Source organism: Leiobunum rupestre, chromosome 8 (assembly GCF_980474605.1).
Source record: "Leiobunum rupestre chromosome 8, qqLeiRupe1.1.hap1, whole genome shotgun sequence".
Taxonomy (NCBI): Eukaryota; Metazoa; Arthropoda; class Arachnida; order Opiliones; family Sclerosomatidae; genus Leiobunum; species Leiobunum rupestre.
This window is the reverse complement of record NC_143391.1, coordinates 42,856,721-42,883,251: the sequence shown is the minus strand read 5'-3', so window position 1 is coordinate 42,883,251 and position 26,531 is coordinate 42,856,721. Positions and strand designations below refer to the sequence as shown.

General features: G+C 38.7%; 1 protein-coding gene across 1 annotated transcript in view; it reads right to left on the bottom strand.

Moving 5' to 3' along the window:
• Window positions 1–25,052, bottom strand: part of LOC149933400 (uncharacterized) — a 79,823-nt gene extending 54,771 nt beyond the window's left edge. The window contains exon 1 of the mRNA XM_090155565.1: window positions 24,701–25,052. Within this exon, the coding sequence (XP_090011691.1) occupies window positions 24,701–24,761 (61 nt within the window). The 5' untranslated portion in view covers window positions 24,762–25,052. The remainder of the gene's footprint in view (window positions 1–24,700) is intronic.
• Between the last annotated feature and the right edge of the window lie 1,479 nt (window positions 25,053–26,531).

Sequence of the window (26,531 nt, the reverse complement as noted above, 5' to 3'; positions counted from 1 at the left end):
TAGCTAGACCCATCAATTTTTTTTCCAGGAAAACTTATAGCGAGCTATTTTTCGTGTGTACCTTCGGTTCGATCGAAATGGAAGGGACGGGTAGGCTGCCTCTTTTCAGCCGGTGTTTGCAGGTGCCGTTGGCGAGCTCCGAAGCCGCATGCTCCTTCCTCAAATCCAATTCTAAGAATTAATTCCGCTAGGATGGAGACCCGCTAAGGCTATAGCCTTGTAAGACCATTTTTTCCAAGTCCTTTATATATATATATACTTTCTACGACTACCAAAAATCGTTGTATTTGGCCTATTTCGTTCTACTATCGCGAAATAAAGGACACATTCGTTTTCGTCGTCAGCCAGACCGAAGAAAAGCTTTTTAAGCCAGGCAATCTTTTCGTCGCTGCGCGAACGCGCTCGGAGAAGTCCCAGCGTTAGCTTTCTTTCAATTTGTCTCGTACAATGGCTGAAAAGGAAAAGGGAAATCTCTGTAGGTCATCCTCGTGTTTGTATAGCTTCGTCTATCGCGGCCAACAACTCCAATCGATTTCGACAATATAGAGTCGCGCGACTATAAGCTGGCGCGTCGAAAACAGTGTATAAACCGCGGAGGCGGATGCGCGGTATTAAAGGAACCGACACAGAATTAACTTTTCGCCCCGGGCTAGACGATATGTGTGCCTCTAAATTGCGCCTTTTGGATAGATCGCTCGCTATACGTAGCTACTGAATGCCACCGCTATTTGGCGACTGATTTTAACTGTTAAAGGGGAATTGTGACCACCCTAAAATAGGTTAAAAACCATTTAAATGGATAGAGGACGTCCGAAAATGGTTATACAAAAAATTTCACGTTAATATTTCCAGTATTTTATTTATTATTAGCAAACAAATTTCGTGTTTTATCCCCCCCGACTCGAGAATCTCAAAACCTACCTGCGGCGCCATCTCGTGAACGAAATATTATTTTCCCCGGATTTATCGTTTTTCAGTCGGAACTGTCGTCTGCTACGACATTCTCCTTGGCTTTTTAACCGAGTTATATTCGTAGATTGTAGTTTATCGTGTTTTTAAAATGCCTTACACGCCGCCCTTTCTCAAATTTTTGCCACTTCATTCTTTTGGCGCTGCACGTAAGTTCAACCGCGGTTTCTGAAATTTTTGTTGTAACTTTTACGAGTCTAGTAGCGCGTGCTAGAGTCGCGAAAACTTTTACGTAGAGACTGAAGGAAAAACGTCAATCGCCACGGATGACGTCAATTTTAGGTAACCAATGATGTGCCGAGTTTATTTGATTTTGATTTAGGGGGATTGGGGGCAACGTTCAAAATCATCTCGACATAGTCATTATCATTCTTTGTATATAGCCAAAAAGGCTTATCATGAAACTTACAAGGAGAGTACCCGAGGTGTTTATTGTCCATTTTGTTCAAAGTCGGGCGTAATGTAGAGATAAGATATGAAATTTCCCAAAATGAGATGTTACACTACCCATTCGTTTTGCCATAGCAACCAAAAATGTTTTTGACCACTTAAAACAAAAATAATTTTTTTTCCTTATTTTACCCAAAAATGTTCCAATTTACCCAAACTTGATGAAATTTACCTAAATATGGTCCAAATTACTCGAAATTACCCATTTCGTGATTTTCACATTTTTTAAAAATTTTCGTAGAAAAAAAACATCCCCATGCTTTTTTAAATGGAGATTTTTTTGTTTTAAGTGGTCAAAAACATTTTCGGTTGCCATGGCAAATCGATTTGGTAGTGCAACGTCTCCTTTTGGGGAATTACATATCTCATATAGGTTTACATTACGCCCGACTTTGAACATAATCGGCAATAAACACATCGGGTACTCTCCTTGTTAGTGATAATATATTACTCGTTTAATCTAGCGTAACCTCTTTTCTAATATATTTTTATGTTTAACTCCATAAAGTTTCACCAGAAATTTCGTTTCCAGGAATGAACCGTTCGTATAAAGGTTTGTTCGGGCGAAGAGGCGGTTATGACTAGACGAATTGCGGCATATTTCTCCGAAACGTTTAATTTCACTAAAACTGATCTCATGAAATGAAATGGCAATTTTACGGTCTCATTATTTCGCGGTCGTTTCGCCAAGATGGAACGCCTGAATTTCTTAATACCGAAACCCATTTTGGCATTGCATAACTCTATAAACGACTCTCAACTTTATACTGTACGCGTTTAACCATAAGTAACGTAATGAAATAAGTATGGCCGGAATTAATTTAGTTTTTAATCATAAGTAATCTATTTAACAAATGAATATTCAACTGAAATGCCCTAGGTCAACTCCGGCGACGCTTGGGGCAGAACCAATTTATAGTGACGTGGACTAAGTTGAACTCAGCTGTTATTTATATTATAAGCAGTCGTAGCGTTAGTTCCTAAAATGTAATTAAATAGATTCAGATATAGATTAGAATTGTTATTATCGTATAAGTTAAATATTTTATTTACCATGGTTTAAAATATTAATTTAATAGTTGTTTAAAGCATGACTGATACTTCATGGTATTTTTGATTTTATTAAAAACAGTTAAAATTTTACATGTTTCCGAAGCTTTCGGGCTCGAGACCCCTCGTCAAGCGGTATTTTGAAAACTGAATAATTTTACAGATTGAATTATAAATTGTGGAATTTTCGAAACAGAGATTAACATTTCTCATACAATAAGTTTTTTTATGATTTAATTTTTAGGTCTCCCCAAAGAGATTTTAAAGAGGCAGTAGCAATTAAAAATATGGGAGAATTAAATTTAGACAAGGGTAAAATTTGTATTAAAAATTGGGGAGACCTAAAAATTAAATCATAAAAAAAAACTTATTGTATGAGAAATGTTAATCTCTGTATCGAAAATTCCACAATTTATAATTCAATCTGTAAAATTATTCAGTTTTCAAAATACCGCTTGACGAGGGGTCTCGAGCCCGAAAGCTTCGGAAACATGTAAAATTTTAACTGTTTTTAATAAAATCAAAAATACCATGAAGTATCAGTCATGCTTTAAACAACTATTAAATTAGAATTGTTATTATTATAATAAAATTATAACAGATCATTTATTATTATAATCATATGGAAAACATGAACTCAGGTTTTCTCCCAAAGTTTCACCGAGGCTTAGCTTTTCAGAGATAGTTTGTGTGTTTAAATTGTTAAAAACCCCACAGGCACTCGATAGAATCGCGTACAAAAGTTTACATTCCAGAATTTTGAATTGTTATTCTAAAAATATTTATAACTTTAAACCTTATTTTTAAACAAGATAACCGTTCATGAGAAATCATTTCTTGGCTATTCTGCTCTCGTAAACTAAAATTACATCATTTCAGAATTCATTCTTATTAGTTTAAAAAAGTAAATAACTCGTGTGGCGCGAAAACAGGCTCCGCCCCTAATGATACGGTTGAGTATTCGTGGGTTAAATAGATTCATAGTAACCGCTAATACATATTATCAGAAGTTTATAAGACTTCTCCTGATAATTATATTGTATCAAGTACCTTCCAAGGACCTAGGCTGTGAGTTTCCCTCCAAAACGAATTTTTCCGATGTAATAGGAAGTCAGTAGTTTTACTTCTCAAGTCTGAGATATATTATACACTTATGTTATTACGTTATTTAGGGTTTAGCTAATTACGTCAGTATGTTTGAGTTGAGACCCAATTTTGGGTTGCTTCGTGTCAATACGATAAAACTTATAACTGTATATCTAATTGGCAATTTTTAATTGGACCGCAACGAGCGAGAAAAAGGAATGGGTACTCACGGCGGACCCCCAATTTCCATTTTCTCTATCCAATCACGATAATTAATTTCTCTAGTCTAGACAATTCGTTGCGTAGCGTTATTCCAGAATTTCATTGTTTCAGAAGTTCCGTGTTATTCGGGCAACAACAAAATGTTAGTCTCTTTTATTACGAGTCGCTCTCGCATTAATTAAAATTTTCGTTTCGCTGCGAATTCCTCTAATTCTTTCTCTTTCTCCGCGCCTGGATTCGACGCTGTTAAAACTTTAATATTTAATCCCTAAAGGCCGACTAAAACCTATAAATTTATAATTGCATGTTAGGCCTATACGGAATATACCAAGTTTGAATGTTTCATAGCGAAATGAAAACGTCTTATCAGAAGTAAAGTAGCCATCTAGGTCGTTTAATTGAATCGTGTACAATACGGAAGTAGTTTTCAGTGAACCCGAAACATACACCGAAGTGGGATGGTGGAGTGGTTAGCATTCTCGCTTCGCAGCTAGGTGACTTGGGCTTAAGATGGTGCTTAGCTGATTATTAAAATTATATTTGAAATTCTAAAAAATGGGACAAGGGGGGTATTGTTGTTTGAAACCCTCAGAAATGAATCGAGGGTAGTTACTATAAACGTATATTGATTTAAGTCTCAAGAAAGGGGTGCAAAACGTAAGTGACTTGTGGGTCTAAATTCTAAAAAGGGGGGTGTACAGTTTAAACCACCCGAAATAAAATCGTGGATACGCCGCTGTATGAGACAGTAATTTGTGAAATTGCACTGTTTATTTTACACTGATATTTACTAATAATCGATATTTTTCCCGATGTTTTAGTTTTGGACAGTCATTTCCTCCTGCATAGTACTCGGAATTGTTTATTCATTATCCACAAATTTTCCGATTGATTTAAAAAACGTTGGTAAAAAGAATATAATTTTAACTTATTTAATTATGTTTTTTACGCAAGCAAGAATTTATTTGAATAAAAGTGGCATTTATTTAAATAATTGTTTGTTTTATTTAAATAATAGGCTTTTTCACTTTCAATTATTTAAACATTTTACAATTTTTATTCAACTATCGGTTATTTAAATAAATATTATTTAAATATCGCCGAGCTTATTATATTCATGGATAAAAATTATTCGAATGCCGGGAGTAGTGGCTCACTCCTGTAATCCCAGGCGTCCGGGAGGCAGAGTTTGTGGATGGCCGTGTGAGGACGACCACCAATCCCCTAACGGGTGGTCGGAATACTTCCGCCAAGGGTGTCCCCACGTATCCCCCCGTTGGCGTGGCCGTTACACATATCTCGCCCTGATTAATCAGTTATTGTGTGTGTGCTGGTGTCTAAGGCCTCGGGTCGACACCGATGTGTGTGTATCTCAAAAAAAAAAAACTACTCCTGCATTATTGATTCTTCCAAAGTGAATGAAAAAAAAACAGAAGAATACCCATGTTTAAAGCGATTTAGTAAATATCATAAGAAGAATAGGTAAGTGGATAATTATCTCTGTACTCTATATTACATTCATCTGGCGTTACGTGTCTTTATATTGAAACTATGCGAGAAATCCGAATGCAGTATTAAACAGGCACGATCAGAAACGACGTGCTACGACGTTTAAGTTCTTTTCTAAGCATCCATCCGAACCGAAGCTAGTTAGAGCGAAGCGGGCAGGTTTCAAAGTCAAACTGTCAAGTAGTGGAATCCATCAATTTCGCGCGGCCGAAGGAAGCCGTACCTCAGGGCCCGATTGAATAAATTAAGCCCCTATACGCGACAGCCATACTTTACATAAGCTTGTAAAATTGCGTTATCCCAAAAATCAATGCCGATGCAGCTCGTTGTAGCAGCTTCTTACGGGGGATTTTCAAGCTTTCGCTCACTTTTTTACGGCACCATTATCAACGAGCAAAGTGTGAGACACGTTTGGTCGATTAAATTTGCTTATTTCTACCATAAGTTTATCATTTTGTTTCGCGTAATTGGGAATTTTAATGGACCACCATTACCATTAATTTGTAATTAAATTAAACTAGGAAATTAAATTGTGATAACAATTGGCATTGCTTATAAAAAGTAATTTGTCGTAAGTTTATAATTATGTTTTGCGTAATTTGGCATTTTAATGGACCACTATTAACATTAATTGGTAATTAAATTAAATTAGGAAGTGAAATTGTGATAGCAAATGGTGTTGATCATAAAAGTAATTTGTGATTCGTTTATAATTATACGTTTCAAGTAACTGCCTTCTTTCTGAAAGTCATTTCCACGAGGACTACACATGGTTGGTGAACTTAGAACTAAATCATTAGGTCTAAGACGTGCTCATTGTCTCGACAACAAAGAGCAAGAAGACGTGGCAAGGCCTCAGGCAGGCGCCCATTCATTACTTTTGAGAAGCTTATCATTTTAGATATAAAGTCAATTCTACTTCACTTCTCACAGTTATCGGTAAATATTTAGACTAACTGACGCACTCGTGGAACATAATAAAACACTTATAGACAGACTGATTCATCAATATTGATTACTCGAACCGAATCCGTCATTGGGCTATGTTTTGAAATTGTTTCCAGAAATATTCGATCGAATGGGATTTGGACGAATAGGCCAATAGCAAAACTATCTGGCTAAAAAGCTCAATCTCCACCGTTGGAAAAACTCAGCTTGTAATGTTAAAACATTGGCTGGTATGAATAGGGCTTAAGTACATCCATATAAGGCATCCTCTATTTAATATTGCGAAGCCTGCAAATTGTCGGCTAATTTTTAAACCATGTACGAGATAATTTCTGTAAAATAAAAAGTTTACAAGGCATGACTTTAATAGAAAAGATTCGACCCGCTAAAATTTATAGCGTTCAGTGAACCGACACCCCTTTTATAGTGGGCCCCTCGGATGACGCTACCGGTCTCCAACCTAATTGTCTGGAGAAGAAACCCCGCCAAGAGATCTTTGCGGACTCACGGTGGTGCAATAGTAACCGTCAGCGGTGACTTTACTCTACTCTTAACCCTGTGGGTCAGAGGTCGCCACTTTCGGTGAATTCCGAAGGTGGACGACGCGAGCGAGGATGAGTCGCTTGATGACTTAGGCCTTAGGTGCTACCATGGGTAATAGCCTAGCTGATCATTATTATTATTAATATTATTATTATTATTATTATTATTATTATTATTATTATTATTATTATTATTATTATTATTATTATTATTATTATTATTATTATTATTATTATTATTATTATTATTATTATTATTATTACTTCCCCAGCAACGTTGGCCCAAAACAACGAGAGAACTGTCTGAAGTAAAGGGAAAGGCTGTTAGGGACAAAGCCTGCATTGGCGAATGGAAATGCAGGCTTTACACACCACCCAAAAATTAGCGTCGGGTGCGAGGTCAAGGCGGCCCAAAGTGTTGAGAAAGTGCTCGTCGCCACTATCGAGGGGAGAGACGTCGTTATCCCCGAATAACAGACAACAGATCTTGAAACTCCTGGGGGTCGCCAAGCTCAGCGACCGGAAGCGACGGAGTTGGAATCGGAAACCTCTCGCATCATAGGGAAGACTCCCTCGGAACAACTGTCCCCACGGTACACCCCTGGAAGACACGGGGAGTGGGGCGTCCTACTACCCCAAGTACCTGCTACTTGGGCCACCTGGAGAAGCTGAACTACAATGGTACGCCGAAACTGGTTTGTGCCACCCAAGTAGTGACTGAACGGGACACCCGTTGATATGGCGTATGCCTCGTCTCATCGGTGCCTCAGGCTGACCACAGGCTGATGGTGACGATGCCGCGGGGTGGGCGGTTTGTCTCTTATTCCGGAAGCTCACTTAGCGATGTGAGCCCTGGGCCGTCTTCCCACTTCCTGCTTTCGTTACTGGGGTGGTTTGGCCCAGACGTCCTTGGGCCATCTGCACCTGCCGTTTCCGACCAGACTGTTTTCGGCCTGCACCACTTCCGGAGGGAGCAGTTGCTACATTCCTCAACCGGCGAGATCGGGATCTTCCAACGCCGTATTCGGACTTACGGAGCTTCTAACCCGCTCTATCTCAGCGAAAATCCTCACTAACGCTAGGTCAGTAACTTGCGAACTTATGATGGCTTTCAGGTCAAAGGCAGACCCAGAGTTTTCCTTTAAAACCACCAACGTCACCACCGCTTATCGCTGAATCGAGAGGGGCCCTGGATAAAGCATCCGCTACAATGTTAAATTTTTCGGGGTGGTATCGCACTTCGAAATTATACGGCTGTAGCTCCAAGGCCCAACGGGCAAATGTACCCACCGACTCCTTAAAGTATCAGTACCATCGAGTCCCCGGCTTACAAAGGCTATAGGGGACATCCCCTTCTCGCCTTTCTTCTCTAACGCAGCGCCTAAGCCCTTTAAACTCGCATCGCATTTTAAGATAAAATTCCCATTTAAATCCGGGAGCGCCAACTCCGCCGTGTTTTTAACCTGTCTTCTTAGTTCCCGCATAGCATTGGTATGGGTATCCTCCCAATGCCATTTTGCTTCGTTTTTCAGCAACTTATACAACGCCCTGGCAGTTCCCGCCATATTCGGGATGAACTGCCGATAATACCCGATCATTCCGAGGAATCGCTGCAACTCCGTTACATTCTTGGGCTGGGGGAATAGGTGTTCTATAAAATAGGGGAGGTCACGTGTAAATGTTTTTTTCTACGCCACTAGCTATAGCTATTGAAGATAGAGAGCACGCCCTGGAGTCGTTAAAGGTTTTAGAATTTCAAGTCCACGTGCGAAACGCGCGTGCCAATAAAGTACTACAAAGCTTAAGCACGTGACGCGGAGTAAAACATTTTTTACTTTTATTTATTTATTGTTTTATTTTATGGAAACATCTATTCCCCTATATACCCAAATTTATCCGTATTTGGCTTGCAGTACCCCGGTCCAACCTTATAGCTCAGAAGCAACACCTCGTCAGCGCCGAGTTGCACCTTGTCCGGGTTAAATGTTAATCCCGCTTCCGCTATTCGCTCTAGAACCTTTCGAATGTGAATCAAATAATCCTCAAACGATTCGGAATACACAACGAAATCGTCGTGAAATCCCAATTTCTATTTGTAAGGAGAAAAAACGGTATCCACCTGACGCATGAACGTTCTTGGTGCGTTTTTCATTCCAAAAGGCCCCGATGACAGACGAAGGCGGTCTTCAGTCTGTCACACTTGATAAAAGCCGTTTGAAAGGTCAAACGTGGTAAAATACTTACCCAGATACGCCAAAATATTTGGGATCGAAGCCATGGGGTAACAGTCAGACTCAGTTACCCCTTTATACCCTTAACACTAATGCAAAGCCGTTTGTTACCATCCAGCTTGCTCGCTAGTACAATAGGCGCAGCCCAAGGTGAGACACTGGGTTCTATCAAATCAAATTTCAACAACTCATCAAACGCCTTGTCAATCTCATCTCGCTTTCTCTTGCTAGCGGGATGAGGGGACCATGAATGAAAATTGGCTTGGAATAGCCAGTTTCTATTGCGTGTTCAATGATAGAAGTTTCACCGGGCTATTTCGTAAACACTTCTCGGAAATCCAAGATGGTTTTTAAGAAAAGTTTCCTCTCCCCATCCAACGTCACCAACGCTGCGGGGGTTTCCACGGCGCCGGGACTCTCATTGTCTACCTGACAATAATTTATCCTCTTCGGAATCGAAGGGGACGACGTGCTGCGGTAGGGGGCCGATTGAACACCCTCCCTCGCTCATTCTCAGATCCACCCCAATTAAATCTCTACCCAAGATAACAGGGGGGTCAGACCTTGAAATACAAGAAATCTTGAAACCGTAACAATGGGGAATTTGTCCCGCCAAAAGTTCCGTCAGCGCACCGATTGACCAAGGGAGTGCAATTCTGAGTTTTAGGAATTCTTCCCTCGTTACCGGCTTTCCAAACGTCAGAATTTTGCCGAGGCTCACTCCGTTTCACAGATGTACATCTATTTAATTGGAAGGGCTCACTCGCCCGTTTCCCTGCTCGGGACATTGGCGTTTGATATGTTCGGGGTTCCGACAACCATAACAAACCAAATACTGCCAAATCAGCCTAGAACTTTCTACGGGATTCTGCTGAAAAGTTTGCTGCATTGGTTGAGGGGTGACTGCCGCGCTCGACCAATTACCAGACTGCCTCTGAGTCCCATAATGCCAATAAGGACCCAGAGCAGCTAGGCCTAATCCCATAGCACCCAATGCCCCCAGCGTTACCGTGCTAGAAGAAGCCGGCACTCCCGTGGCTGCTAAACTCACCACGCCATCAGTAACAGGGGCGCTTGTCCAACCTGTCCTAAATTCCCCCCGTTAGCCAGAGTTGGCTCTAGGGAATCTAATGGCTTGCTCGAGAAGGTCGGATTGAATTATTTTTCAGGGTGGCGAATACCTTCTCCCTTAAGCGATGACGGTATGTCGGGTGACATTGCCTTAACACTAGAGTTATCGTATCTGCCTCTGTGGTGTTCGACGGTTACGGTCAGCAAAACAACTCTAATTAATTGAATTGATTTAATAATTAGGTGTAAAAATTGGCATATTTCCCCGGGAAATACCGGGTACCCCAGCTAAATACTACACTTCGACCTTAGCCAAAAGACTGAGTTTCTTAGTTATTTAGGCATACACACGAAAAAAGCTTAAAGGGGAACGGTCAAACTTTAACCAGTTAGATAGCCCTATAGCCCATTTTGTTTTTGTTTTTGAGAGTCACACGATATGGTGTCGGCTAGAGCCTTAGACACCAACACCCTATAGCCCATTAAAAACTAAAATTTATGGCGAAAACCGCATCAAAAAATATTGAGTGGTTAATTTTTAATAAAATAAAGAAATTCCGGGAAATCGAAAAGCGTGCGTCCGCCACGACACCTGGTGAGAAGTCGGTGAGACAGAAAAACAACGTAAAAGCGCGCGCTGCCCAAGACCCAAAAAATATGTTTTAAAAGCCTTCTTCTATAGACACTATGCCGTATAATAAAAGGCAAATTGTTATGTAGTCAACGTATAATTGTCATTAACCAGTTGGTTATATTGGGTATGGTGCCATGCGTGGGGACAGTTATTACAGCGTTCTATTTTAATTTCGCATGTGTCATAGTTACGCTACTGGCACTTTTCCTTAGTTATACAAATAGGCATAATTTACCGGGAAATACCGGCTACCCCAGCTAGTAAATATATTTACCAAAGTTTACAAGGCATGGTCCTAATAGAATAGCGGGGCGTTTCTGCTAATTTTGTTGTTTTTAGTGACATTAAAATTTAATCGAAAGTTATTGTCACTTCTTTTTTATTTTGGGGTAATGTCGCTTGTGTTTGTTTACTGTTTGATAAATACAATTGTTCCTGCTTTAGAGATAGCGCTGTTGTTCTTAATGTTTTGTCTTCGTGGCAATATGTCGCCAACAGTATTCTCGGCTTAAATTTCTGTCGGTGTTGGGGACCGTCGGTGTTTAGACTGTCGGCTAATCAGGGGCGTAGGAACGTTCTAGAAGTTGGAGGGGGCAAAGATAAACGAAAAGGGGTCTGGAGAATGGTTTTTAATTTTTAGTGTAGCTTCTCCGAATGCATGTGTACTGTTTACTTCTATGTAAATTGGCGGGAAAAGACTGAAATTTAAACACAGTTGAGGTTCTATAAGCTTTATATGCTTTTAAAATGATAATTTGAGTCTTTTGAAGATTTCAGCTGACCAAAGATTGGAGGGGGCAATAACATAAGTTGCCCCTCCCAACAATATTCTAGGGAGGGGCATTTCCCCCCCTGCCCCTCCCGGTTCCTACGCCCCTGCGGCTAATAATGTCCAATTTCATTCCGAACGTTCCTCTACACAGTCCAACTTTCGGAGAATTCCGAAGGTGGACGACGCGATCGAGGATGAGTCAACCCTACCTTCCCCAGCATCGTTGGCTCAAAACAACGATAGAATTCTCTGAAGTAATGGGAAAGGTTGTTAGGGACAAAGCCTACTTTTACGATTGCAAATCCGGGCTTTCCCAAAAGTGACGTAATTACCAAAAGTGTGACAATCCCTGTACTTTCGTATGCTAAAGGTTTAATGAATGCTCGACTCGAGATCGACCACTTTTTATTGTCGCCTTTCTGGATCTTTTTTTAGTCTATGGTATTATGTAGTAGGTAGATGGCGATAGCATCTCCGCAGAACGACGAAAAATCAGAAAAATACACTAACTTTGACCCGTGCTACTTAGTTCCTCCGTTCCTCACTACGAGGCGTTATTTGTTGGTTTTAAATTCCTTCCCTCCACAAGGCATACTTCCCCTTCTCCCCTCCCAACTTGTATTTCGCTCGTAACATTCATTCAGAAATAGGTCCGATTGACACACTTTTGGTAATTATGTCACTTTTGGCTTTCCATTATTAAATATAAAATCATCTTTGACTGTTTTGCCAGAACTCTCAGCTTTGGCAGTATAAAGACAAACCCTAGACCAAGCGGTTGTACGTCCAGTGGGGTTGCACTTCTTACAGAAACGCGTACTGTGTCAATTTTACCCATAAATTCATCAATTTTAATTACTTTAAAATTTTAATTTTCAACCGCGAACATTTAAGATAGCGCTGCCATCCCTAATTCTCGTTGTAAACAAAATGAAAAAAACGACGTTAGTGAGATTTCAAGAAACCTCCGCGAGTGAACCTCCTCCAACGATACCGAAAGGCTTAAAACCGATAGTAGCGTCGATCGTCAAAGTCTAATATTGGTCGTATAAAGCATCAAGGTAAAATTTCCGAAGTTTTTCTACTTTATTCAGAATTTCCCCTTTTTTTCGCATTGTCAGCCAAAATTGGGCGCGGGTATGATGTAGACCGCGGCTTAGTTGAGTCGTTTCCCACTTCCAGCCGGAGGGCAATTTTTAAGGCCATTGGTCGAGTAACTACGGCCCCCCTCCCTCCCCGTTAAAAGGCGTGGGGGGGGGGGGCATCCTGGACGAAAGGGTAATCACCCACTCTCGTTCGGTATTGAATATTCTGAGGCCGTAATGAGCGGGACTTTCGCTATTGGGTAAAAGGTTTTTCTTTGTTGCTGAAGAGGAGGGTCGCTCTCTGCAAAAATCCAACTCGGAACAAAATAGCTTGAGTCATTAAAATTGTTGTCAAACCAACCCCCCCTTCCAAGTGAGGTGATTTTTTTTTAAGTCTGTCCAATTTCTCATTACGGTATCGGTAATCAATAAGATCCCGTTATTTGGAGTAACATTAGCGTTCTTTAATATGTACATAAGGAAGTTTCTCGTCGTGTAAACAAAAACATCGTTCCAAATCGTTTTATGAAAAACACGGTATGGCGCGTGCACTGTCTCCGCGGACAAGACAGGACACGCCATTACCTTTTCTCGTTAGTTATCTAACGAGGATAGGATTGAAATATTGTTGAGCGTTATATAACTTCAATTACAACTCTGTAAGGATTGGAGTGCCATTTTGGTTATTCTTTAAGGATTAGGGTTTTCGTAAGTATGGTGCCGAAGTGGTTAGCATTTTAGCCTAAGTTGCTTCCTGACTTGTTGATTGAGCATTTTTAGTGTTCGTACGGGGACCCCGACCCCGACCCCGAAAGTCGGGGATCCCCGACTTTTGTCCCCGACCCCGACCCCGACCCCGACTGTCGCAAATCAAGTCGGGGTTTTCCATTTTTCGGGGTTATGTTTTCGTAGTGTAATTTTAAATTTTCGCGCCGACGCGTACGCACCCCGCTAAAATCCTAAAAATATAAAATAGATAGGTTCCTTCTCTCCCCTTTTTTCGTGGGCGACAATAGAATGATCCGAATGACCTTCGGCTATGCCGCTGACGTAGCTCTCGCTTGACGCTTGATTATAAGTTTTAGTTTCATAATTGACGTTGTTTCGAACTCTCTCAGTCTCAGCTAAGGAGTGTGGAGTTACAACGTTTGTAAATAACTTGTGTAAATATAAAACAACTTATTTAAACAATTACAATGCCTAAGCTATAGACCTCTATTTTAAAATCTACCTATCTTATCTATTTTTACTATAGTCCTAGTCGATAATTCAAAATAACGGTCAAAAACGCCGCCGATCAGTTTAGTAAAATATTTTCGGCGGCGTAATCGTCGACCATTTTCGGTATGGAGATACAGGCCGGAAGGCAGGCAAGGCTGCCAGATTTCGATAGATCGAAAAAGGCCAACTCTCTCCAATGTTTTCGTTTTCAAAACGAAAATTTTGCGGCGTAGCTATCGACTAAGACGATTACTAATAGTCCCTAGGCTCAGAGGCTGGCTTACACAAGATACACTATCTAATCTTAACCAGTAAAATGGGGGTATTTTGATAATTTTGCTATTCTTAATAAATACAAAGAATTTTCCATCCCCGACCCCGACTTGTTTTTCGCGGGGTTAGACCCACCCCGACCCCGACCCCGACCCCGACTTTATTTTGACCCCGTACGAACACTAAGCATTTTCCCCGAGTTCTTCGTTTTTCCCTTCCAATATACACTGCCGAAGATTAGCGGTAATGTAAAGAGGGGTCGGACATTCACCAAAAATGTGTACGGGATTTTTAAATCAGAGATTTCACGCTGGATTTCAAGATTTCTTGTTGGATTTCGGATTCCTTATCTGTTATCTGGGATTTCGGGATTTCTCGTTTTCTCGCCGGATCTCGGGATTTTGTGATTTCTCGCTGAATTTCAAGATTTCACGTCGGAATTCGGGATTTCTCGTAGGATTTCACGATTTTGCAATTTTTCGATTTCTCGTCGGATTTCGGGATTTCTCGTAGGATTTCACGATTTTGCAATTTTTCGATTTCTCGTCGGATTTCTGGATTTCCGGCTGGATTTCGAGATTTCACGTCGGATTTATGGACTTCTTGCCGGATTTCGAGATTTCACGTCGGATTTATGGACTTCATTCCGGATTTCGAGATTTCACGTCGGATTTATGGACTTCATTCCGGATTTCGAGATTTCACGTCGGATTTATGGACTTCTTTCCGGATTTCGAGATTTCACGTCGGATTTATGGACTTCATTCCGGATTTCGAGATTTTACGTCGGATTTATGGACTTCATTCCGGATTTCGAGATTTCACGTCGGATTTATGGACTTCATTCCGGATTTCGAGATTTCACGTCGGATTTATGGACTTCTTTCCGGATTTCGAGATTTCACGTCGGATTTATGGACTTCATTCCGGATTTCAAGATTTCACGTCGGATTTCTGGATTTCTTACCGGATTTCAAGATTTAAAAAAAATTCCTGATTTTGAAGAAACCCAGGCTGGAATTGGGTTTCTTGTTGGATTTCTTGAAAAGCGTGCTGGATTTCTTTGTATGTCCCCTCGGAGTGTATAGGAAGTGGTTTTCTCGCATGCCTTGAAGGGCTTACCCCCACCCACCTACGCATTGTAACTTGGCCACCTGCATTAAGTGTCGATAGGTGACTTAGGCCAATGGTGGTATGTTATTATTAATCTTGTAAAGAAGATTAAGTCGTCGTAATTGTTATGGATCTTCTAAGAGCCTTTCGTGGGATGCGACCCTTTTTGAAAAATATTGACGTTTTCTTCAAGCTGTATCACATTTTCTTATTTAGAATTTCGGTCTGCATCCACGCCTAGCAGGAAGAGATTACGCCCTATATATTTATATGCAGTTAGAAATATCTAATTCAATATACATTTATTGTAATCCGACCCTCCAGACATCAATTTTACTTTAGAAAATGTGGTACAGCTTGCAGTTTAGCGTCATATTTCAGTCATCAAAAGGATGATTAGCGATATAAACTACTAACTGATATAATATAGCGGTTAAACGTTGCAGCAGAATGTCAGCAAGAGCGTTTTCAAATTTTAATGTACAGTCGGCTTTGGGATTGAGTGAACAATGTTTGCAGAAATAATAAGTTATAGGGTCCCGCAAGCTAAGCCGTCCACCATTGCAGCCCAATATTTTTAGTTACGCCACTGCTGATAGGCTACTCCGTAGATAATGTCTGACTACCCAAGGTTCGTAAAGAAAAATACACTGCTGACTACCGTGTAAACAGGAATCAATAACACTATATGGAATTATTTTACGCTGTTCGACGGAACTTAAGGCTCGTTTTCACTATGTCAAAAACGCCACAATGGTGAGAGTCGACGCAAAATATTGCATTAGGCCTAACGGAAGATTTTTGCGTCGACGTTCACCGTCGTGGCGTTTTTGTCCTAATGAAAACCAGCCTTAGTACGGCGAACTTATTGCGTCCGATCTGAGAACGATAGTTTTAAGACTTGGTAAATCAATTGTTTTACGTACTCATTCGATTTTAAGAACCTATTACACGAACTTATGATCAACTTTGTAGCTTTTGTAAAGAACATTTTAAATTTAACTAATTTAAATGCTTTAATTGTAAACTAATCGGCAGGAAAAAGACTAATATCTAACATTGTTCGTATTAATTTAATTTAGCCATCACTCATGATTGGTATGACACCGTTGACACGTACAATAACTAGAACTACATATCATTTGTTAAATTCGGTTACGCTAGAGTTGTTAATTTTACAAAATAAATAAATGCGGGAAAATCTCCGGAAATTTTCCAGAAATCCGAATTGCGTAAAATTTTCTGCAAATCGGAAAAATTAAATATTTCAATCTAAATTATTTTTTAACGGTTTTTATTCTTGACCATTCTAGAGGTTTATGAGGCGAAAATTAAGCGAAGTATAACAATATAAGGCTTATCTTGGTAATTTTCCGGAAACTTTTCCGACTTTCAACTCTAGGTAGCTCTAGAATTACGGGCTTTTTTAAAAAAAAAAGCGGCCATTTTCAAAAATGGCGGAAATCCTATCCTGTGTGAGTCGGTACTCGTGTTACCGAATTTTTGGCGTGCCGTAGTGATCCCTTCAACATCTCAAAGGAATAAATAAGTATATATTATTGTACAGAATGGAACGTCGCTTCTAAGCCTATTAGTGTAATAGCACTTAGGCAGATGCGAAATGAAATTGCCCAAAACTAACTTCTCTATCTTAAGCCGAGACAAATCACTCCGATATAACTTTTTAAATTTCATCTTTTTTATTTTTAATTTCAGAACATTTTTTGCAGATTGTTCACTATGCTGTGCGACTTTGCAACTAATAAAAAATATTTATTAATATTTTCAAAGTATACTGATATTGAACTTTATTTACTTTTGTAGTTTACCAAACCCGCGCCACAACCAAGACCACGAACTAAATGTTACTAAAATAGTGAAACAATCGAAGGTGATGTAATCTCAGATCAATGGCAAAATTTGTAAATAGATATTGAAATTTTCTTATTCTACAGGGTGTTTCAAACGGTTATGCTAAATTTGAAGGAGTTGTAGGGGTGAGTTGAGAAGTATGCCTGTTTTTTTTCCAATTTTCCTACTATGAGTTAAAAGAGTGCCAGATAGCTTCAAAGTGCGGCCTACTAGCCGCTGGAAAACCAAGCAGCAAGGAAATGCGAACATTAAGGTTTGGGCTCGTGTGATAGGTTAAAAAGGACTTTGTAGACAAATCGAGGTAACCAGCGTAAAAAAGTAAACTTAAACAGTATTTAAAGTTGCTTGGTTTTGCGCTTGTTGCAGCCTACTTCCAGCGGCTAGTAGGTCACACTTTGAAGCTCTCTGGCACTCTTTTAACTCAGCGTAGGAAAATGGGGAAAAAACAGGCATACTTCTCAACACACCCACTACAGCTCCTTAAAATTTTTGCTTAACCTTTTGAACACCCTGTATATATTTTTAGACGTTTTCGGTCGAACTTATATCAGCGTGTAGTTTTGGAAATGAAGGTAATTTAGCTTTTCTGGCGTATAAATTAAATCAGCCGATGTTCGATGTTCAGCCAATAGAAAAACCTTTTTTATTTCCCATTGTTGACATTAGACCCGCGTAAAATCGTATCTTGCCATTAGATCTTTAGTACAACGAGATCGATAATGGATCCTTGCCTGTGTCAGATAGTCTTCGAGTAATAATATCCCAGATAAATCCGCTTAAAGCGTATCTATAGCCGAGATTTCCTTTCATTCCAATTTGTGGAAATGGGGCACGACCATGTTTACTCTTTATTGTTTGCCATTTTCATTTCGTGTAATGATAGATATTGCCAATTCCGTAGACTTCAAATAACAATATCTCCCTCAAACGATTTGATTTTCGAATTATACCGTCGTAATGATAATTTAGCTTCCGATGTAAGCCGAAAATACTGATTCTTTTCTATATATTCCGTTCTCTATTATATTTTTCCCGCCGTTAAACCGAGTTTCCATTGAGCGAAAAACGCTCAAATATCGCAAAATCGTTTTGCGAAAAATATTTTCCGCCATACTTGGCGAAATTCAATTTCTTTTCTTAAGCCTAGTTCCCACTTCACGAAATATTTCAACGAATTAAATTTTCGCGTAGCGAAAAAAAGCGCTATTTTTTTAATCGTTAGGGGGTAGTAGAGCTCGGCGTTTGAATAAAAATTAACCACTTATTTTATTTTTATCCATAACCTACAATTATCCGAAAATATAAATTATTTTTTGCATGTTAAATCGTTTATCCATGGATAATATCCATAAATAAACAGTTAAACAAAATATTAATAAATTTAGCTGTTACGCAGAGCTCTAGGGGGTAGGTTTTCATTTGGCGCGAATATTTAAAAACGCTAAGTCTAATATCGCTTCAAACTGAACCAAATGGAGAGTAGTGTTGAGAATTTCAATAAAATAAGTTAAATTTTACTTAATATCTTATAAGACTTATTGGTTTATACAATATTTCATAAATTTTTCTCCAAAAATCAAAGACGTTTTTAGATTAGAGATATGTTTCTAAAAAGACACGAACAGGGCTATTTCAATAACCTGATTCAAGAAATGAGGAATTGTGGCCGTGAAAGTTGTTTGAAGTGAGTAATTTGAAATAAACAATGTTTGACAGATTAAGAAATTAAAATTTTATTTCCTTTGTAGGTTCTTTCGAATGCGTCCAGAACAATACGATGTATTATTAAATCTAGTAAGAAATAGGATTGAGAAGAAAAATACCAGATTTAGAAAAGCTATTTCTGCAACGAAGCGGCTATTATGATTGGCTGAAATGTTATGGTCGCTGAGACGCCAACGAAAAAAAATTGAACTTTCGCTTCGAACCGCGGAGGCGCTATTTTGGTGACGAATTTGAAAATTTTCGCAAATTTTAGTCGTGAGACAATTTTTTCTATTTCCAATGCCTATTTTGTTTAACATATATTAAAAATATGTCCGTTTTAGTGTATTTCTTGAATGAGGCTACAAAAGTTATTTTCATTATCTTCTAATAATAAGCTTTTTAATTTTATATAGAGCTATGTAGCGAGATCATAAAAAACTTATGGATTTTCGTCTTCTAAGCAGACGGAAATCCAGAATTTATGAGCTTCTCGCGTTGGCCGGTACGTGGCTCCGTATAACCTGAAAAGGTCCATTCTCCGTTTCACTTACAAGCGACTAGTACAGTTTATTTTCCTACACAAAATAAAATATGGAAGTACGTCGACTACAACCATAAGTATAAAATTATTTTTTTAAGTATGCCTCATTGGAAATATTTTACTGGTTTCTATTCATATAGGCACGTCATCAAAGATCGCCACCTAGCGGACGTAAGAAACTTACTACGGGATGAAACCCGCCCAGTAAAAATCTTTAATGCGAAATATAGTGTTATACTTATGTAACGATTATGTACTATAGACTTTTGCTATTACATTAGTGTATATCCTGACGGTGAATCTACGTGAGCTTTTAGATATTCTTATTTCCATTTCTAATAACGTTTTTATTTTTATTTTTTTTGTTCGCCAAACTAATTTTTACGCTTGAAATAGTTTTAACAATTTAAAAATTCAATAATTATTTAGTTATAGCTCCCTAATCGGGATTCAAACCAACTTAGTTTTGCCCCGTAACATATCATAAACTAATTAACTAAAAACACCGCAATTAATCTAACCACTATATATTGATCTGTAAATATATCTTTTGTGTGTAAAGGTTAAATCATAGACCAAGATCGTACAAATCTACTAATAAACCAATTTTTAGAGCTATTCGAATCTGCTAGTATTTTCAGTAACTAATACGAAACATAAAAGAAAAGGTTCCTACGATACTAGATGGCGCTATACAATTGGGAAAATGGCGAATTTCTTTTTAGCTTAGCTTTTATGATAGCGGGTCTGAAAGCTAGACTAAATACGTTTTACTATAATAGTAAATAGTATTATAAAATAGACTTTCTAGTTCAAGTAGAATGTTTTTGTTTCAATATTTTTCAACTAAATTGCCACGTATAGATCTAGTGTTTACTATAAATTTGCTAATTTGTGGTTGATTAGTTAAAAAGATATAAAGTTTTGATCTTCTATTGCGCAAGAGGGTCTCATTAAACGGAATATAACCTGCAAAGCAATCTTAAGGGAAGACCTCTTAAATTTTTCAAATTTCCCTGTACAGTGGCGCCTAACATTTCTAAAGCCAAAGGCCAGAGCGGCCGGAGCCGCAAACGTTGGTATTCCACACCAAATACCTGAGGTTATATTCCATTTAAGAACGTTATAACTAATTAACTTTTAAATTGTCAATACAATTTTAAACACTAAAGAAGATTATAGACTTACTGTCATTTTACGCGGTATATTTGTGTATCTATTTGAGTGTAAATAGAAACTTCGGTATAACCGTAGCTGATTATTATTATTATTATTATTATTATTACATAAAACGTGCTACTTGCAATGTAAGTTTCCCTTTTAAAGTAAGAGTAGAAAAAATAAACTAAATTGGTCGCATTCCGTTCCTCCGCAAAACTAAATTTCGTCGGGATAAACGTGGCAGCAATGGAAACACACCTTTAATATCGTAACCGATATTTGCGGGGATTTTGCGTCGCTTATCCTCGCTATGATTGCTGTGCCAGGTTTTCGCTTATGACTTCAATCCGGAATTTTTTCCGCCAGCCCACATTCCCGCGTAACAATTGGAAAATAAATCAAAATATTATCTCCGCTCATCTGGCGTAATGTGTCTGCGGAAACCCAGAAAGGCGGCCGACCAGGTCGATGTGTTCGCGCCGAGGTACCCCGCTTTTTCTTATTGGTTTTCGTCCTTTGCCTGATACATACGAAATGCGCCAGCCTCCGAGAAAGAGATCCCTGACGCGGAGATTTCTCTGGATGTAATTTCGGTGGTTATTCGGAGATTTTGCTTAGGTCATAACTTCGATTGTAAGGGAATAACAATGGCATAACGGACAGGCGTCGGCGCTACGGACTCGATTTCGAAGAGAAGCGTCGGTCCTCCAGGGGTCACCCCGAATCGATTCTTATTTTTTTACGGGAATTTTTTTTATATTTGGCAAACATTTTTAATATTGCAAAACTCTGGTACATCGAGTATCGGAATAGATTTTCATCTTAGCGTTGAAAGAAAAACAAATGTGTTTCGTATTTTTGGTAATGCACGCACGTGATTCGTTTCTTAAGAATCCACGTACATCATCCAAACGGCTGGTTTTTTTTAGTTTCTTCATTTTTAATGGACCTATTAGTTTGAAACAAAATTGGGTCATTTCTAGGGTTGGCTTTATGGCGAAGATTTTACAGAGGCATTACAAAAGCTGAAGCTATTTAACGATGCATATTTAGTTGTCATCTTAAAAAATGATAAATTATAATTAATATAGTTAAATAATTTGTATAAAGATAATAAAAAGAAATAGCATTATATCCGGACTTGAGAAAACACGAGTAGCTATAGACGTGGTGAACAGAAAATTTAATTAAATTCGTCAATTCCTTAATTAAATATCTTGGCCTAAATTGTACAAGAATTTAACTTTTTACAAGGTTGTAAATGAGTATAGGACTAATGCTAAGTTAATGTGGATAATTCGTTTTCTAAATCTTAGTACAAGTATAATTATATCGGCTAAAGAATTATATTTTAGTCATTTTTAATTTTACCGAAATACGTTGAAAAGTATCAATTTTTGGGTGCTCGAGTCGAATATTCGATATTTTCACTACGCATACCAAATACCAAATGGAATATTTCAATAATTTTGTCGAATATTTTTAAGAAAGAAACATGAGGTAGTTAACGTATCAAACACCAAATCGAATATTTCAATAATTTGGTCGAACATCTTTAGGAGAGAAATCTGAGGTAGTTAACTTCCCTAATACCAAATAGTTAATTTAATATCAAATAATTAAACGTATAGTTCGTAAAATAATTATTATTCAATGTCAACCCAAATTTTAAAACTCAATAAATAAACCATAATCTTAAAAAGATATTTCTGTTTGTTACTACCGACAAAACCGCCTTTATTAGGTTTGTTTCTTTTACGCGTGTCTCTCTAATAGCAGGTATTCAATTTCCTAATTTGACATCAGCTCGTCGGTTGATTGAACCATTAAATGGCGGCCATCGACTGGGGCCCCTCCTGGGAGTGGATACCCGAAACTCCAAAAGATATTTGATATTCTACTATTATCTATCAAAAAGGGATTTCCCGAGTACCCTCAGTGTTAAGTGTATAAACGTTGGGTTCCCTCAAGAACTTTTTTAGGTTACTGAAGACCTACGAGTGTACTTCCAAGACTCGTTGCCATGATCTCCAAACCTTTATTCCTCTCTCACAGTAAAACTCGTGATTTTCCCATATAGCGCCATCTAGTATCCTCCATTCGAACCTTTTTATCTTTCGAGAAAAAGCGTGTATATTTAGAAGAATTCAATTTAGCTCAAAATATAGCTCGTACAATTTCAATTAGAGTTGGAATTCAAAATTTAATTGAGTATAAATCTCAAAATAGTTTTGAAAATTGTTAATTATCGTGTCAAGAAAAAAGATAAATTACCCAAATAAGTACTTTCTCGCTTCAGTTAACGGGTCGACTCCACGCGTTCTAAGTTACCAAAATACGTCCTTGGTTCCAATTATATATAAAGGCGAAGGTGGACATTGGTTCTTTAAAAGAGATTCGTTATTTTGGTCTCGAGGTCGTGACCCCTTTCGAATGGTTCATTTGATCAATGTCTACGCGCTCCCCTTGATGACCCTGTGGTGTACGCGCTGGCGTGGCCAAATTGAAAGATGATTTCGTGTATCCCTGCAGTACAGAGAGTGCACGTCGTCCGTAAGCCTCGGCCCTTCGTTTCCGCCCACGTTGTAAGCCACGCCCACTTTAAAAGTGGCCTAATATGAACTACACTGATTAATGCTTTCTCGACGGTCAGCCAGCGGCGGACGATAAGGTTCTACCTACGACAGGTCTATTTTATAATGTACCTTACCAAATTCCAAAGAGGAGATGGGTTTTATGCTAGCTAAAAAAAGTCGAGTTTTTTGTAGATCATTAAAGTGTCGAACACATAAATATGAAGATTTTTCTTAAGCAACTTTAGCAGTTCGGTTTTTAGAAATTTATGGTAATGTGCTCCCATCCATCAGCGGAAGTTTTTCCGAGTGTTTGATCCTATATTTCCCTGCCCCCGTCGATGACCAGACCATTTTGCGCGTTCTAAACTATATTCCGGTCGAAGGGTTCATCAGGGGAAGAGAATTCGGAAATAGGCCTTCAACGGGCCCCTTATACGAAAAACGTTATTTTTTAAACCGTCACTGTCACTTTTTTATATTTAAGAGTTTTTTTATTTTCGTTGCAGTTTCGTCTTGTACTTAAAAACAAGCGCGTCGCCGATAATACAATAGCAGATGCACTTTGTTCTTACTAGCTAATTTACAAAGAGAACTACTAAATTTACAAAATAAAATATTTAACATACAAAAGTGAACTATAATTGTTACGTGAGAGTCCGGATACAAATGGCAGATGCACTTTGTTATTTCGTATTTTGCATTTATCAAGGACGATATATACAGGTAGCTAATTTTCAAAGACTATTATCAAATTTTCAAATAAAAAATAAAGATTTAAAATACCAAGTGAACTGTAATGGTTACGTGAAATACATAATTTTAACGTCATATATTAAATTTAAAACTAAAAAATAAATAATTATTTTTATTGACGGAAACAATTAACTGACTAGTAAAATCTTAGCTAAAAAAACCCCACTAAAACTCAAATAGAAGACTTTAACAAAAAATAATCTAGAAATTCTACTGGAGAAAAATTACTCAAAATTCGGTAGTTAAAATCCATAAAATAAATGTTTTGCAATGTTCTTACCAATAATTATTTTTATTGAGTGGTAACTGATCTATAATATTCCATCTAAAACCCAAACTAAAAACTCACATATAAGATCGTAACCAAACCCATCTAAGAAACCCTCCAGTAACCTCAAATCGAAGGGTAAGACACTCTGCGAACTCGGTGTACCTTTGACAGTGCTAAATGGAACTCGCGAACTCTTGAAAATATGTACATTTAACAGTGCTAAATGCACGAACTCGGTGTACAGATTATCTGAGACTGTCTTACCCCTCGCCTCAAATGAAAATCCAGTAGTTTAAATTAATAAAATAAGGTTTTCATTAACTATTACTTTCTTTTTTTGTGCTGACACGCTAGATTTATCTAAACAGTGTGATATTTCAGCAAAATATCCCGAATACACCTTTCTTTACAGAACATAATTCTGTAACAAGCTTTTGACAATCGTAAATAAACCTTTTATTTCTAGATTTGCATCTCTAAAATATTTCGTTTTGTTTCCACACCTCCAGATTGTATCGTAGAATAAACTAAACTCTAATTACAATAAATAAGCTAAAAATACAAGTATTTCTTTCCGAATATAATTTATTTCCCGGTCTTTTTAGAATACGGGCGACTTAGGAGTGTATGGAAAAGCTCTTACCTGATAAACAGTAGATAGTTAAGCAGAGCAAACCAAAAACCAGCTCCTGTCTGATTGACATCAATTTCCAAGCATTATACTCTGGCAAATAGTGTCGAGAAGTTCCGTCAACTAGGTGCGTTGCGCGCGTCCCTTCACTCGATGAATTCCGTCCTTACCTGGGCGCCGCGACTGACCAAATGGCGCGAAAGGTAAAGAGATATAAAGGCGAGTGTCTTTGCTGGACGAGCGCCACCGAGTGACTGAATGGACGCGCGCTGTACGTTTTTAGCAACTAAAATCCCGAATTTGAAAGGTGGAAAACATCACCCCCGAACGCGAACCTCTGCGGAGTACGGGAACAGATGGTGGGAAAATTGAGCGTCGCTGAGGCTAAAAGAAACGCTCTAGGATGAGATTGGTCTCTCTCTCCGTTTTTCGTTTTTCAGGATTTCTCTCGTAACAAGTTCCGATCGCGAATCCTGCTGGGAGAAGGTCTTTGCCGCTATGATCTCCAACACTAACTGCCTTATTGGCAAGCTACGTTACGAGGGGGATTTCTGCCCGTGTCCGTTTGGTCCGCCCGCCGCCAGAGAGCGCCGCCAGAGGGCGCTGCCGGAGAGAGTGACACTGAGAGGAAAACCGCGGCGCGCATGTCCCGGTTGTCGCCCCCTTCCAGCCTTTCGTCGAGAGATCTATGTTGTGAGAGGAAAAAGCTTACCTCTCTCTCCTTTCTCTCTTCTCGCAATCTTCCCGTCGATCCCCCTCTCTCCCCTGGCTGGCTGGCTTGCCTGCCTGCCCACCCGCCTGCGCTGATGGCAAGTAAAAAACCAAATGCATTCTCTCTCGGTAAAGGAAATGGGAAAGAAAACTCCGAGTTTCAATAAATTTTAGCTATTTTCTCTACTGGGAAGCGTGCTTATACGAATGTAGGAAATCAAAAGGATTAACGGCATCGCGCTGAAGTTACCTTCTCAATATTGATTTATTTAGGAGCTCAAAATTTCGTGAAAATTGGGTTGCTCGCCTCTCTTTCCTGGTCAACCGCTTTTCCTCTCCTCTATCTCCCTCAAGGACCTCCTAAAATCGTTGGTCTTTATCTCTTAGTCCTAGCAGAGTCGGTACAAGTACTGAGAGATCAAGACCAACTTGTATAAAAGAGTCAATATATATCGAGTTCTCGCTCAATCCGAAAGGCATATACACTAAATTCTCGAGTTTCCGGTTCCAAAGAAAACCGGAAGTGGTTCATTTGTAGCGTCCTTTCCGCGTGCCGAGTGAAATGGGGGCTACGCTGTAAATATTTATACAATTTGAAATTTGTCCCGTTAGGAGTGGCTTGTAGATGTGACTATAAAAATATATATTATATGTCCTCGTAGTTCAAAGAGTCACTGACCCGCCCTCGCCCCCCCCCCCCCGACAAAAATCAATAACACTAGAGACAAAGACGGTCAGCGAAGGTCATCCCCGGAATTTCTTCATTGACCTACTTCAAAGGTCAACACTAAGCCAAAATTGGCTAATTCGCTTGTTACCCACACTACGAAAATCGAAATTTCAAGCCTGGACATTCTTACAGTGATAATACTTGGGTAAAATGCGGCGGGCAGCTCACTCAAATGATTATTAGGATACCCTCGTATGATTAAATCATGATTAGATTAGATTAAAATTAAATCTGTAGCTTTGGCTGTACAAAGATGAAAAATTAATCATGATTACATTATTAATCATGATTATTAGGACACCCTGTAACAAAGTGATCTGCCCCTTTTGTTTTTAAAAAGAGTGGTTAATTTTAATTTGAAATTAACTTAAGTGACATAATAGACGTAAGTATAACACTGAA